The sequence below is a fragment of the Cebidichthys violaceus genome, unplaced genomic scaffold (genome assembly GCF_023349555.1).
Source record: "Cebidichthys violaceus isolate CVI_PGR_0920_01 unplaced genomic scaffold, fCebVio1.0.p SCAF_8, whole genome shotgun sequence".
Classification (NCBI taxonomy): Eukaryota; Metazoa; Chordata; class Actinopteri; order Perciformes; family Stichaeidae; genus Cebidichthys; species Cebidichthys violaceus.
The window spans coordinates 15,784,049-15,799,369 of NW_027176964.1; the positions used below are offsets into that span (position 1 = coordinate 15,784,049).

Consider the following 15,321-nt stretch of genomic DNA (forward strand, 5'->3'; position numbering starts at 1 on the left):
ATATTCTAATAGTGCGAAGCCTACTTGGTGGCTGCTGCGCCGTTCCCTCTGTGAGCTGTGTGACAGTGTGTGAAGGGACATCTGGCTGAGTGTGGAGGAGAAGGGCTGTTTCAGCTCCAGTTTGGTCTCATTTATCTCCTCCGATCGACTCCGCCAGCTCAGAGCTCTGACCTTGAGATGAACAAACCACAGTTTGTGACCGCAGAAAGCGGAAAAAAAAAAAAATGACATCCGATAAACTGGACCGGATTCACGGTGTTTTTTTTAAATCAAAATGTTCCTTACATCTTCACTAATGAATATGATAGTTTCTGAGAGGACCAGACTTAAAAAGACTGAATGAAGCCCTGCACATATTCAGGATCATGACACGCTTATATGTAGAGTCTGACCTGCTCCTGTCGACCGTGCCTCGTCCAGCCCAGTAAAACACTGTCCAGTCGGCCATGTAAGGAACGCTCAAGGGTCACCTCCAAACTAGTCCAACGGGGGACGCAGTTGATCTGAACTGAAGTCAAGATGTCATAGAATTGAACAAACATTGTCCCAGTTGATGGTCGTAACGTTCGGCAGAGTTGGTCTGCAATAGTTTACCCTTCAGGGTCTGGTTCCCCATCTCCAGGGCTGGAGGTGAAGAGTAGAGACCAGACAAGATGAACTCCTGGCCGCCCCACACAGCTCCGTGTTGAACCTGGTAGCTCCAGTTCCTGGCCTCATACACCGTCGTCACGGCGACAGTCCTGGGTAGCGGCTTCAACTACAGAACAAAGATGATCAGTGAGACATTTAGGATGTTCAGGTGTAGAAAAGTCAAAATGTTTATTACAGATTGATCAACTGCACTTTTTAGATCTGTAAAGAAATATTTTACCTGTGGGTATGAGTGTTGAAGCTCTAGAGCCTGTCTGTATCCACTCTCTATAGCTGCTAGTTCCCCCAAAGCCCACAGCCTCCTCCTGTCTGACAACACCTCCACCAAACCCGCCACCCTGGACTGAGTCTGGTTCAGCTGGAGCGAGGGAGGAGAGATGGCAGCATGAGTTGTGTGTGACACGTCACACTCATTAAACTCCTCAATTACTAGAACAAATGCATTGAAAAATGATCACAACAGCGTAAAAACTGTAATTCCAGCACTGGTTTTGCAGAACACGTTGCCTCATAAGAGCACCTTTGAGAATCGGAACCCACCTGAGAGCGGACATTGAGCTGAGAAGGCAGGTAAACCAGCATCCTGGGAATGTTGTGGACCACCTTCACCATCAGGTCCTTGCTGGACAAAAGAACACCTGTCACCTAAAGTAAGTGTGTATGCATGCGTTTGATTGACGGGAGAATGTCAAACCGGCCATTTTTGGTTGTAAACAATGAGGCAGGGTGACCCGTGTGGTTTCTGTGTGTGTGTGTGTGTGTGTGTGTGTGTGTGTGTGTGTGTGTGTGTGTGTGTGTGTGTGTGTGTGTGTGTGTGTGTTGATGGTACCTATGAGGCAGATGGTGTCCCTGAACGATGAGTGCCAGTGAGGAGCTGAGTTCAGGGTTCACAGCCATGGAGCACCTCAGCTGTGACTCAGTAAGTCTTCCCCAGGCCTCGACCTACATCGACAGTCACAGAGATGGTTAGCGCTGAAGGGTAAAGTTGAGGGAATTTTGAGTGTATGTTACCCTCACCTGTAGGGCAGGGCTAGCTAGTCCCCGCACAAAGTGTTTTAGTGTGAGTCTGGCCTCCCTGGACCCTCCATGCGCCCCCCAGCCTCCTACGTCCCCCACAACTCGGACTCTCCAGTCGTGACAATGAATGTCTACTGAGGCGCTCCGCAGAGGACCTGCACAGAGCACCAGTACAGCCGTTAAGGGCAAAAGCCATAATGCTGCCATCATGACAGTACAAAATGTCTAAATATGTTTTTTGGGGGGGTTTTGAAACTGAGAGCTGTCTACATTTTAAAAATGAAATATCCGCGACTTTTACTTTGTTATATGAAAATTAAGCTTGAAAAACACGTGAAGTGAAATGATGACTTGAGTTAATCAGACTTTGAATCTGCAGTTGAATTGTAGGATTCAAGGCAAAACCTCACGATGACACAGAGAGGGTAGATATAGACCGGAAATACAATAATTATCATAGTGCTGGTTATGAGATGAGTTATGTCTTCAAAAAGGTACTGAGAAAAAAAAAAAAAACCCAGACGCATTTAAATGTCCCAAACTTCACAAATCAATATTAAAAACATAAAATCTGAAATCCAGCTGTTATCTGACCTTTGAACTGAGCGGTCAGGGAAGTGTCCAGACTGTGCTGCGTCCCCGTTTGATTAGAAGCTGGCGGAGAGTAGGAAAACAGCAGGGCCAGACGCCCGTTGGCCGCAGTGACGTTCAAACCGGAGGCGAGCAGATTGTGTCCGTCCACAGTGAGACGAGCTCTGGACTGAAACTGAGAAAACACTCCCTGGACGGAACATAGGCCCTTGGAGAAGAGAATCATAAGAGAGGTGGTTTGTTTGTTTTCATCAAACAGTTCAATAAAGCCTATACAATATAAAGAACCGGCCAAAATAACAGATGTATCATGTTACCTCTATGTTAAGTGGCAGTCCTCTGTCCTGCAGCCACGACCAGCTGTGCCACATGGTTCCTCTTATCTCTTTGGTGATTGGGAGACATTTCATCTGAAGTCTCATTCCTGCCTGCTGACCTCCAAACTGGGACTGTAATGTCAAGGTCTTCCCCTCAACAGAGCCAAGCTCTACCTGCGCACACAGTCGCGGTGATGTCAACCATCTGAGAGATTTGTACACCTTTGTTCTGTGAGCTGTTTTAAAAAAAGTCAACTGTCAGTTCTTGGTGGTTGAGTCGAGTTTCTAACCTGGATGCTGTTGTTTGCAGGGACTCCCAGTTTCTCCAGAAAGTTCACCGTGTGTCTAAAACGACTCTTCACTCTGACCGCTTCAGACGTCTTTGAAACCGTCATCTCTTGAGTTATCTGTGAAACATTCAGAGTATCAACTGCAGCAGCTGTTGCACACAGTGGCAGGTTGGTGTGGTTATGAAAGCACATACGGATTATCATTATGGAACCTAAACTTCAGGGATGTGCGACTTGAAAGAGCAATTCATCACAAACCTCACACGGCACTGTTTCAGCACTGATGCCGCCTCCTACCTTTTGGTGTCCTGCGCCGCTGTGTACTAGGTAATAGTACGAGCCATTGCCATGACTACCAGAGTTCATCGTCACTGCAACATTAACAGGGAGACCCAGCTTTTCCAACAGGGGCACCGAGTGGTTTAGATTCAGCAATGCTTCATTTTTATCCTGGGGAAACAACGGCATTGAATTATGGTGGATGGCGTCCCCTCCCGTGTCCCGAAAAATAGATAAATTAGGGCTGCAACTTTCATTGGATTTTAAATAATTTAATTAAAAAATGACATTTAAAAAAAAAAAATTAACACAATGTAAAATCACAAATGCTTTCATGTATCATCACACCTTAGTTCTCTTAAGAGCCACTGAAGCCTGTAACTCTGTTTCATCCACCGCCATGGAAACCCGAGATTCTGCATGAGTTGGTGAGACGACCAACAAAGCAGAGGACTGCATCTTGTGCGGACTACCCCACTCCTACAGACATGATTAGAACGTGATATAGTGAAGTTTATTACAGCTTTAATAGGCACTCAGATAAACTATGTGGTTCGTTCACTCAACCCGAATCACGGTGCAGTTGTTGTGATACACCAGCGACCCCCGCAGGCCCGGTTGTGACATCAGCGCCCCACTGGCTGCAACAGCACACTCCTCCATCTGAATGACGGCGTCCGTGTCGTATCGATGTTTTCCGACCCTACAGGTGACTTTCAGTCTGCTGTGCTCCGGTAAAGCTTGGAGGGCAGGAAGATTGTGCCTGAGCTCGCCCTCCACGCTCAGCGCCGGCCAGGCCCTTGCATTGAGCCTCAGGAAACCCCTTTTGCCCTCCAGATGGGTGTCCACCATCGCTGTCCAGATACCGTGAGGGTCCTGCCACACTGAGCCATTCAAATGGGCCTAGTGAGGACGGAACACCAATGTCATTAAGACCGTTAGAAAATAAATCAAATAAATACATTTCACACAAACACTGGCTGAGGTTGCCTTATTCTTCATCCAGTTCACGATCACGTACCATTTGGACTTTGCAGAAGCTATAATACTGACGGCTGCTCAGCTCCATTGAGTGCCACAGACTTAATTATGGTATTAATTACGTCTGTCCTGTCCGGTGAGAAGGGTCTAATGTAGTGCCTAGCTTAGGCAATCAATAATGTGTGTAAGAGAGGTTTGATTTCATTCAGACCATTAACTGTACAATGAAAACTCCCACATCAACCCAGTTAACTGGCACACACTACAAAATTCCCAAATCAAATAATGTGATGGAGTTTATGACAACATTCAACTACTACGTCGACACTTAACTCGTCATCCATAAAAAAAAAAACTACAGTACCTGTAACATTGGGCACTTTGACTCCAGAGACCAGAGCCACCGTGTCCTTCCGTTGGCCTCTACGTCTCGATTGGCCCTTATGTAACATGCCCCAGCCTTAATGAACAGGGTCCCAGCCTGCTCGGGGCCTCCGGGAGCAGTGGCCTCTACGGTGATCATCCGGGGGACACCGTGGCTCCTCAGCCCGAGGAAGGAGTGTGCGAGGGTCCCAGAGAATCTTGGAGGCCTGCAGGTTTGACTCAGCTCCAGGGAGAGGTCCTGGCGGTCTGCCCTCAGAGAGGAGGTCACAGTAAGCTGGCAGGGGACGACTGACAGGAGGCCCCGGAGAGCCAGGGACGCTGGGAGGACCGTTCCCTATGGCACATATATAGGTGGAGGATGTTAATCTGTGTTGAGAGAGTTGACTTTGTGTCTCTGTCCGCAATGGTAGCAAGTCAAATAGGGGTGATAGTAATCTAGCAGCTGGATCATCTGTTGTGTTTTCCTGCTCTGCTGCTGTAATCACTGAGCTGTAGCTTGACCTTCTAGTGAACTGGAAACTGTATTTCAAAAGGAAACTGTGTTAATGTGGACATGTGTGAATCACTAGGAAATCCCAGTTCTTTCAACTGTGATGAAAGAAATGACAATATATTTGCACAGTTAGACGCAACAGTAATATTCACAACTTGCTTATTCAGGTTTCCACAAGCAACATCAACAGTAATTGATTGATTGTCTGACCTGTAGAGCGGGACAGTAGCTTGTCACGTTCACAGCATAAGAAGACCGCTCCTCCATGTTTGAAGCCTCTGTTTTCCCAAAATTACCCCTAAAATAACAACGTCCCAGCTCCAGGCCAACCTCCACACCAGGCAGATGTGCAGCTGAAACATTAAGGATTAATGCTCCATGGGCAGGAAATCCCAGCATCTGTAATGCCTCTATAGAGTGCTGTACGGATGCTTTCAGACCAAGGTGAGGCTGACAAGTTAAATGCAGACTGAGGCTGCCTTTCTGTTCCCCCTCAGTCTGGAGGATGGTGCTGAGATTAGTGGAGCAGCCAGAACGGGTGATGGAGATGTTGGCTGAAGTCTGCGACGGTAGGAGAGTCTATAAGGGAAAGAATTAAAAAAGGAAGTTAAACATGCACAGTGCAACTCATTTTCACATAGTATTGGTGTTTTCTATGCATCTTGTTCTCTTCATGGAAAGAGTCATCTCCAAGGTGAAGATGTTTCTTTTGCTTTTAAATCTCTTGGGAAACAAGTTTCATGGCACTTGTTCTTGTTTCCTCTCTAACCTTCAGTAAGACACACTGCTGGTGGACAAAAAAGTTCCAGCCGGTCCTCCTGTCCTCTCCGCCCCTGCGTTGGTTTGCCAGGAGAAGCATGGAGCACACGTCACTTTCCAACTCCAATTCAGCTTGAGCAGCCGTGGTCGACATGCTGACAGTGAGCTCCCCCGGGACACCAGCGGTGGCCAGGTTTTGCCGAAGCGTGACCCTCAGGGAGGTGGAGGGCTCCCAGGCAGCAGTCAGGTTGATCAGAGCGGAGCGAGTGCTGACGGAGACCCGAGCGCTTCCAGAGAGGGAGGTGTCACTGAGCCCACCTGAGCCCTGGAGGTCTACTCTGGTTGGGATGATGGAGGCAAGAGAGGCCCAGTGATGCTGGAGGGTCCAGTCTACGTCAGCCTTTTGGTCTTTCAGCAGTGCAGACACGACGCACTGACAGGAGTCCTGCTCATTCTCTAAATCCAAAGAAGCTTTGAGTCCATCTTTCCCTGCTTGTCCGTGTATGGTTAAAGATGTTTTATGCGATGTGCCCCCGTCAGCTCGACTAACCTGCACCCATGCCAGCCTCCCCAGCCGTTTACACCGGAAAGACAGCAACAGACTTGAAGTGACCGAGTCCCATGCTACAATGACATCGGCCCAGACGCGACATCGACTTTCCAACAACATCCGACCTGTCGCCTCTGCCCTGTGTGTAACGCTGCGGGTCCCAAACTCAAGCAGCCCATGCCAACCGTATAGCCCAGGCCTCTCCAACCTCAGTCGCACATTCAAGTCCATTCTCCAGGGGTCAGCAATCAACCCGATCCCCAGGGCCCACCTCTGAGGCCCAGGCCGGAGCAGGAGCCTGAGACTAGATTTAGCGGGCACGCCCAGATAAGTCAGCAGTCGCACGGATGAATGAGTGAGGTTAGCTCTAAGCTCCTTCTGGCCGCTGGAACTGTGGCAGCCTTTAGCTTGAGCACTGAGGCTGAAGTGAGTGAGCGACAGGCCATAGCAGAGCCTGTTGTGTGGTCTATAGGAGCGAAAGATTCGTACCTCCACGGGGCGACCCGCCACATTTCCATAACACTGGGCTGAGAGTCGGTCTGCAGTGGCGTCCCCTGTGCAGTTCATCTGTGAAAACAAAACCCCTGTTGGCAAAGTTTGTTTTTCAAAGACGAAACTGAAGAAGGAGACGTAAGAATTTCTGAGGAATAACTGAACTTTAGACAAAGCCACATAAAATGTTGTGCTGCACCAACACGCTTATATGAGCCTTTTCTTATGAAACAATACATGTTTAATGTTAGAACAGTATTTCTGTTTTACTCTTAGTGGTTCATTTAATACTACTGATCATGGTGTGCTGTTGGAAAAGCTAGATTAGTGGGTCAACTTCTTTGAAGGAATATTTTGGGAAATATGATTATTCTCTTTCTTGAGTTGTGATTTATTGCACTCTCTTGTCTGTACGGTAAATATGAAGCTATAGCCATCAGCATAAAGACTGGAAGCAGGAAGGAACATCTAGCCTGGCTCTGTACAAAGGAAACCAAATGGACCTGACAGACCCTGATGAGGGCAACAAGCCGAAATGCGTTGGTCAAACAATAAGTTGCTCTAAATACTATAAATGTTGCTTGAGTTTTGACCCCCTCAGACTTTTTCCCTTCTCCGTGCAACTTGGAATTAGATGAAACCCCCAAATGTAACAAAATACAAGCATGTCCGATTAGCTGTATTTACAAATGTTACAATGTGGCACTATTCCTTTAGCTAGTTTGAACACAATACTCCCTAAACTAGGTAAAGATCACGGGTAAAGATGAAGAAAAACACAGTCGAAGACAAATTTTGTGTAAATTATCGAAACATTTACCTGTAAAGCGGTGGGTATGAGTCCCTGGAGCAGCTTTATCTGTTGCCATAGAGACACTACTACTATAGCCGTGCTGTTTTTTGAGCCACCGTTAAAAAGGATGTCAACTATTCTCTCGTCCTCCATGTGAAGGACCAAGCTTGTGTCCAGACCATCTGCTTCTAACTAACAGTGGGAAGAAAAATATGAAAAATCAGTAAAAAAATTCTGATATTCTGAGAAAGATGACACATTGATGCTTCTAAGGTCGGCAATGAAATATGAACATTGCTCGGGATAGAAAAACAGAAGACAGACCCGCACCTGGTAATGTGCTTTGGCTTGTAAGGAGCTTGATACACCGCTTTCCAGCAGGGCCTTGACTTGATGCTGCAGCCTGGAGAAATAGTCCCATCGGAGGGGAACCTGGCCTGTCTTGCCTCCATTAAACTCAGCTTTTAGATGTTCTGGTCCCGCCTGCAGCTCTGCAAGGACCGAAAGCCGTCCGCCATCCTGGGCCCACCTCACCCGGGCATTACTGTTGCCATATATACCTGATTATAATGTTTAAAATATAAAATATGTTACGTGTTAAGGATTATACGGGTTAAATTAAGCGGTCTGATTGGTTTATAGCCGTGTTATAATGCTCTCACACCACTGCTATGATGTCTTATCTGTTCTAGCATCGCTCCGCGTCAAAGAAAAAGCCGTTAGACTATTGTCATGGCTGGTTAGCGACAGGGTCACGGGAGGGGAGGGGGGGGTCACATCTGCCAAAATTGATTTTGGAATCTAAAAGGGACGGGACAGCAGCGGGGTCAGTGTCCACAGTGTCCAGGACAGAGTGTCCCCTATCGGCTGTCCTTCAGTGAGCACGCACCCCATAATTAAGAGCCTGCCCTCCGACACGCTCTGCGAGCCCTGGCCTTCCTCTCCACCGCTAGGACTGCCCCTCCAGCAACGGTACGGCCTCCAGATTTATACAAGCAAAACATTTGACAATTTTGTTTTAGATGTATCTATCAGACACTTGTATTATTATTATTATCTTGCAAAAATACTAATTATTTTTTTAATTATTTTTTTATTATTTTTTAAATGATTTTTTAAATTATTTTTTTTAATTATTTTTTAAATTATTTTCTTAATTATTTTTTTCATTATGTTTTTTATTATTTTTTTCGTAGGTGGTTGTGATTTAATCCTCACTTATTCAATCATAGTCGTTGCAGTTTATAAAGGATGCAGGTTGAAAATCGTAACATTTTTGTGTACGTGTGGCGAATCTGCTGACAGAGGCTGCTGTTAAGTGAACACAACAGTACGGAAACCAGTCGGGACGTAACACCGAGACAGGATTAAGTAGGGGAGCGTCCCACTAAAAAAATATTTAGATAGGAATTTGTCTACAACTTTCATATCGCAATACGTCATGACCGTTTTATAAAAGCAATAGCTCATCATGTTGTGATTACACCACAGCTATGAGATGTAATCTCAACATAACACGGCCTGTCAGGAAGCTATTGCTTGGACGACTTACCTGTTGCATTGAGCAGGCGGAGGGAGTGAGACAGACTGGTGTTGACCTCACCCGTCCCTCGATCCCCCAGTCGATGGCTCGCATTCACACAGAAATGCTCCGCCCCTATCCAAACACACAGCCAATCACGGGCCACGTGGAATTTCTTTCCCGCCATGCCCTCTTCATCTTCTCTGTCCGAAGTATCTCCAGGTGCCTCCTGATGTCTCAGCTCCGCAACGTACAAGGTCTCCATCACTCTAACTCTCAGCTGTCCTGCAATAACATTAAGTTAAAAAAAATAATAAAAAAAAAAAAAAAGAGTCAGGATGGGTTTCATCTAAAGACAATATCCAAACCAAATGACATGGCATCATGAAATATTAAAATACTATTAAAGATATTTTCAAAAATCAACCTCTACCTTCAATGAGGGTGTCAGACTGTCCCAGCGCCCCGTCCAACCCCAGGACTGGAGGCAAAATAGCGAGATTGGCCATGGAGTGCCTCAGGTCCCCGGACACAGCCAGCTGGAGACCACGGGTGTCTTTTAGAGACCCTTTGACCTGAGCCAGCAAAGCCTCATGCCCCTGAGTATAGGAGCCATGTAGAGAAACACTGGAGGAGACAAGGCACAGTAAGTTCACAAGTCCATAAAGAGACATTGATTTATTTATTACATATACGAGTGCCACTGTATATCTGATAAAGACAAAAGGATGCATTTAGACAGTGTGATGAGATACAGGTGGATGCACACACCTGTCTGAGGACATGTTGGCAGCCATGTTTACATGCATGTCAGTGGCAGAAGGCAGCAGACTCTGGGACACGTTCAGCTTCAGTCCCACAGCTCTGTCTCCCCCCTGGAAGGTGTGGGACATCTGGGCGTTCAGCTTCACCCGGTCCTTCCCATCGGCCCTCACCTGTACTGAGCTACTTCCTGTACCGGCCATTGCAAAAATGTCTGCAGTGGCCTTTACCTTAACATGAAAAACATGACAATCAGAAGACACCTCAGAGGCAAAAAGGCAGATTCTTTTTAAATTTGTTTTCATGAACTAAATTCAGACTTTAAACTATTTTGGGACCAATGAATGACACATCTTGACGAAACAATAGAAGAGACCCACCTCTAATGTTTTGGGAATCTTTGATTTGAAAGGGTGGCTGAGAGAGGAATAAAGACCGACTCTTCCTGAAGTCCCATTTAGCTGTACAGAAAGCTAATAAGACAAGAAGATCATACATCCATCAGAAATGCAGCCAATTAAACAAGCAGCAATTAAAAAGCTGATTTGGTTTTACTCACTTGGCACTCCTGGCGCTCTATTCTCAGTCTCCCTGCGGCCCGATAATCAAAGTCACTGTTGTTTTTGGGGTTCCAGCATACATTTCCCTCCATTATAGCAGAGGAGGGGAACTGCAGCTGTAACAGCAATTCCAGCAAAACCGGTCACAAGTTTGGCCTTTCCTACTGTAACCTATACTGTATGCTGTTGGAGGTGGACTAACATGGCTTGTTACAATGCTCTCTGCAATCACCAGACATCATACAAATCAACGCTTATCTTGTCTTGTCAGTAAAATGCTGATTTCCTGAGTGGAGAGGCGGACTTACCTGGAGCTGATGGGTGAAGTTGGCTTTAACCGTTACCACGTGGTGACTTGGGTTCAACTGAACTCGTCCGAAGAAAGTCAGCCTCTCCTTGCTGCCAACCCGTAACCTCCCTTGTATGTCTTTCTGGGTCTGAGAAGAAATGTTGCCATATATAAAAACATATATTGAATACGCAAATGTTTTGATATCAACATCAAGTATTTTACTGACGCTATGTCATACTCTGACGTTACAGTCATTTCTCATTTTTGCGTCATTTTATACATATTTCTCTGCAACTCATCTTGTAATTTCACATCTTTAGAAACATTGGGACATGGGTTAGAACGTATGTGAGAGAATGTAAATGTATGTAAGGATGTTGAATTAGATTTGTATTAACTTTCGTCTCTTTTACGTCAGTGTTTTGGGTTTTGAAGGGCTGGCAGTTTACCTGGTTGCTGGTTATCATCACACAGGCTTCTGAGTCTGACGGAATAGTGTCGGAGCTGAAAGGATGGACGAGTGCAGAACAAACCTAAACAAAAAAAACAAACAAAGAATCTCTGAATGCAGTAATGAATACTCACTTTCTGTTTTAATTATCATGCGTCGAATTAATAAATCAACTTGTGCCACACTTACAAAAGGGCTCGGTGGTTGGTAGCCGAGGGTGAGGGTGTGGATGACCTCTCTGTTGCCGTGGAAACCAGCTTTCGACTCCAGGATGTAAAGGCCTTTGAGGAGGTCGACGGTAAAAGTCTCCCGCAGGAGGAGAGTCTGAGGAAAGGTCTGGAAGGGCTGTCTGCGCGATATGGGATCGCTGTTAAAGTCAGCAGTGCTCTCGCTGCCATTGTTGATAGCAATGAAATCACAACCGTCCTAAAATATACATCGACAGGTTAATTCCACAGACCTGAGCTGGAGCATTGCTGTCTTCTGATACATCTTCTTGTCCTTCCTCAGCTCCTCTACCACTCCCTCAAACTGCAGCTCCGTGGACGGAGTCTTCGGCTTTGAGAAGGTCATCTTCAGTATCGCTTGCCTCTTTTTCAAATTCTTTAAGGAGTTAGTAGAGTCATTCCATGAAGCGTTAAAAGCACTGAACTGAACACAACCATTCTACGCAGCCCAGCGTCGACACCCACCTTATCCAAAGTGTTGAGGGCAGCAGTGAGGCTGACGTTGTGCTTGCCATAGGTGGAGGCCATCTGCAGGGTGTGGCTGAATTTAAAGGTCTCCAGAGAGACATCTCCTCTCAAGGGTGGAGTCCACAGGGAGCTCAACGAGCCGGAGGCTTTCACACTTCGCTTCCCCACCACGCCCCACCCTCCTGCCTGGGGAGGGACGACAAAAGGAGTCAGAGGAGAAGCAGTTCAATGCACAAACAAATGTAATGGCCATCATGAAAAAAACAACAAGAGTCAAATATGAAGTGATTCTCAGATGGAGCGGCCTCTCCTTCCTTACTTGGATGTAGGTGGCAGCTTGTGTGTAGAGCTCCAGACGGGCCTCCCTCTCTCTGCCCCTGTCTCTGTAGAAACCCTCTAGCCTGAGGTTACGGATGACCAGCCACTTGCCGGCTGTCAGCTCTGAGGTGAGCTGGAGCGTGTGGCGCTGGTGCCGGCTCAGTTTGTGGGCCGTGTAGATGTACAGCCACGGCGTGTCCATGTTAAATGTGCCTGGACAACGATCAGAGAGACGTTGATGCCGAGTTCTGCCTCGCTGCCGTTACAGACTCTAAAAATAATTTTGATACGAGCCGTTTTACCTTCCCATTTTTTCTGCGGGGCGTCTTTGGGAGGGCTTTTCCAGTGTAATCCAGCCACCAGTGGCGTCACGTTGTTGTAGTTGATTTTTAAGTGAGTGCTGCTCTCAGACCCGAACTGTCTCAGGTGAGAGTGCAGAAGCTGAGTCCTGTAATTTACATTTTTCTCTGGCACCTGGAGACTGAACTAGAATATCATGAGATGGAATATATTATTTTGGACAAAGAAAATATACATTCGATGCTTAGAAAAGGATTATGCCACAGCAGGCAATGCATTCATAAAGGTATATTTGTGTTTTTGAGCCGTCACAGAGGTCTGTTTACCTCTAGTGTGTAGCTGGTGTGATTTTGTGTGGATTGGTTTTTGAAGGACTGGCTCAGGAGAATTGTGCGCTTGTTGTTGATCTCATCCCAGTGTTTGCCGTAGCTCATGTCCAGGGAGGATTTGATGTGGTCGCGGCTTTCCTCATGCCTCAGGTGGATCTGCGGACGCACATAAAAGCTGCTCAGTTACTTGTTTGATGAATGAATCAGTCTCAGAAGCTGGAAACCAGCAGCGCCAGCATGCATGGAAGACGGAACCACACAAAAGGTTCTACGTTAAGATAATGTTAACGTGTCTCCAGGTACCTTGTGGTTGACAGGAGCCGTGTTGGAGCAGTAGAACTCATGATCTGCTCTAATGACGTAGGTGAGGTTTGAGTCCCTCTCGCTCTTCAGCCTCTGAGACGTGTAGCACTCCTGACGCAGGTGCCTGGCATCACCTGTATAGGGGTCAACGGTCAGGACCAACTAATGCTGATGACATATTTGTAATACTCCTATGAGCGGCAGCTGAAACTTTCAAAACTTTACCATGTATATATATATGTGTTTTTTAGTCACTCACCTCCCAGACCATATTTGAGCCTGAGCGCAGAGCTCCACAGTGAGCCCTTCCGCTCCATCAGTCCCAGCATCCTGGTGCCGACCACATCGGGTAGCAGGAGCTCGGCCTCCACAGAGTACTGCCTAACGCTGCCGTCTCGCCTTTGCTCCAGGGCCACTGAACGTAGCAAAATGACTTTGTAAAAATGCTAAATGTTTAATATAAAACTCGTGAGAGATAATACATGTGTACTGTTTGGTCGCGTCAGTTGGATACCTGACAGCGATGCCGTTTCTCTGAACACGTTCTTCACTGTGGCAGAGAACCTGGTCTTCCTGCCCAGTCCTCGAGTAACATTAGCAGAGAGGATCATGGGATGTCCATCAGCGGCCATTTTGGCTTCAAGATGATAGCGCGTTCTCTGCTCTGACAGGAGGGTCTGAGTGTCGACCAAACCCTGAAGATGACACAATCGTTAACATCTTTTATCACTGGGAAATCATTTCAGGTTCAAATCTATCCTACAGAAAAATCCTGTTGTAGTAAAACTAAATACCTACCATGACGTAATAATGAAACCCATCAATCAACAGCTCCAGCTTTCCTGACCTTATGTTCCTCTCCTGTTCAAGTTGCCCTGAGAAAACAACACGGTATCAGCACTGAACCCTGACGGAGAGCTTTTGTTATGGTGTTCCTCTGTGACCAACCTTGTATTTGGATGATTTTCAGCGGATGGGTGATCCTCAGCAGCATTCTGTGAGGGTTGAAGGTGAGGTCCACAGACATGTCCCTGGAGATGGAGGACTGAGGTGTGGCCAGAAGGAGGTGGATGGAGGCCTCTCTGGGGAGCCAGGTGCCCCTCTGAAACATGAGCTTTGAGCATTAGTCCCTGTGAGAGTAGATAAAGAGATCTCACAATAAGAGAACAAAATCATCTCAAAGATGAAACTCAATCTGTGGATCTTTGCACCTGAGGGAGCAATGAGTAGGCAGCCTCCAGCAGATAGTAATGGAGGCCTCTGTCCAGCTTCAGCAGCCTGAGGGAGAGGTGGACCGGTCCTGGAGCAGGAAGGGAAACACCTGTGGCAGGTAATGGGTAGGAGGCATTGGAGCACAGCTGCCAGCCAACCATCTTGGACACTGCGAGGAAACAAGACATCAGGGATTGGTAAAGAACTGCACTACTATCATGTGACCATTGCAGGAAGTCAGCTGATCAGTCAAACAATTATGGCCAACTTTCACTTTTTTAGATAAATGTTCTGATGCATAAAACAGACAAAAATGACTTCCTGAATCACACTTTTAAAATCCAGCCAGAATGCACACACACACACACACACACACACACACACACACACACACACACACACAATAATAGGCAATGTGCTGTGGTATTTTTAAAAATTCAATAGATGTATGATGCCATACGCACAGTGTTTGAGGACTTACGTGTCTTTGGTGTGCAGGTGGTCTTCTGAACTTGACTCTTTGGCCCCTTTATCTCTTCTCGGTGGTCTCCACTGATCTGAAACACTCTGGAGCTGGTGAACACAGAAAAAACACACGTTCTTAAGAAAACCATCATTCTCAAAACGTCTTTGAGGATAAAACGTCCAACCTTCTCCATTTATAATTTTTTTGTACGTTTTTCTCCTACATAATACATCTAATACATCTAATTCCTCTTAATCCTTGTAATAAATGCCCTCACTGACCTTAGAGACATGATGTCCATGACGTCCTCCGGCGTGTTAAGTGTCACCCTGACATCCCGCCCCTCCTGCAGCTGAATGCTGCCATCCAGACTGGTGGAGCTCCTCAGCTCAGAGACCCAGTCCACTGCAGCTTGACCCAAAGCACCGTCAACCCCCATCATGGCAGACAGCCCCACATGGGCACTGAGAATAAAGACAGCAGTTACACTCCAGCGAAGGGTGCAGTTTGAAAC

The 15,321-nt window shown here is 46.6% G+C and overlaps 1 protein-coding gene across 1 annotated transcript in view; it reads right to left on the reverse strand.

Moving 5' to 3' along the window:
• LOC137892618 (uncharacterized) overlaps positions 1–15,321 on the reverse strand; it is a 30,535-nt gene that overhangs the window by 7,221 nt on the left and 7,993 nt on the right. Inside the window, exons 17-55 of the mRNA XM_068737898.1 lie at positions 15,089–15,271; positions 14,823–14,914; positions 14,341–14,510; positions 14,078–14,231; positions 13,928–14,004; positions 13,644–13,824; positions 13,389–13,544; positions 13,130–13,263; positions 12,824–12,982; positions 12,500–12,683; positions 12,199–12,410; positions 11,877–12,065; positions 11,645–11,787; positions 11,374–11,533; positions 11,183–11,266; positions 10,750–10,878; positions 10,441–10,557; positions 10,262–10,354; positions 9,891–10,111; positions 9,553–9,746; positions 9,150–9,404; positions 7,928–8,157; positions 7,625–7,789; positions 6,802–6,879; positions 5,214–5,582; positions 4,491–4,844; positions 3,713–4,048; positions 3,494–3,625; positions 3,164–3,316; positions 2,867–2,983; positions 2,577–2,750; positions 2,263–2,467; positions 1,669–1,823; positions 1,481–1,593; positions 1,192–1,273; positions 872–1,009; positions 595–757; positions 393–508; positions 25–171 (exon numbers count right to left, since the gene is read on the reverse strand). Coding sequence (XP_068593999.1) covers positions 25–171; positions 393–508; positions 595–757; positions 872–1,009; positions 1,192–1,273; positions 1,481–1,593; positions 1,669–1,823; positions 2,263–2,467; positions 2,577–2,750; positions 2,867–2,983; positions 3,164–3,316; positions 3,494–3,625; positions 3,713–4,048; positions 4,491–4,844; positions 5,214–5,582; positions 6,802–6,879; positions 7,625–7,789; positions 7,928–8,157; positions 9,150–9,404; positions 9,553–9,746; positions 9,891–10,111; positions 10,262–10,354; positions 10,441–10,557; positions 10,750–10,878; positions 11,183–11,266; positions 11,374–11,533; positions 11,645–11,787; positions 11,877–12,065; positions 12,199–12,410; positions 12,500–12,683; positions 12,824–12,982; positions 13,130–13,263; positions 13,389–13,544; positions 13,644–13,824; positions 13,928–14,004; positions 14,078–14,231; positions 14,341–14,510; positions 14,823–14,914; positions 15,089–15,271 — 6,514 coding nt within the window. The remainder of the gene's footprint in view (positions 1–24; positions 172–392; positions 509–594; positions 758–871; positions 1,010–1,191; positions 1,274–1,480; positions 1,594–1,668; positions 1,824–2,262; positions 2,468–2,576; positions 2,751–2,866; positions 2,984–3,163; positions 3,317–3,493; positions 3,626–3,712; positions 4,049–4,490; positions 4,845–5,213; positions 5,583–6,801; positions 6,880–7,624; positions 7,790–7,927; positions 8,158–9,149; positions 9,405–9,552; positions 9,747–9,890; positions 10,112–10,261; positions 10,355–10,440; positions 10,558–10,749; positions 10,879–11,182; positions 11,267–11,373; positions 11,534–11,644; positions 11,788–11,876; positions 12,066–12,198; positions 12,411–12,499; positions 12,684–12,823; positions 12,983–13,129; positions 13,264–13,388; positions 13,545–13,643; positions 13,825–13,927; positions 14,005–14,077; positions 14,232–14,340; positions 14,511–14,822; positions 14,915–15,088; positions 15,272–15,321) is intronic.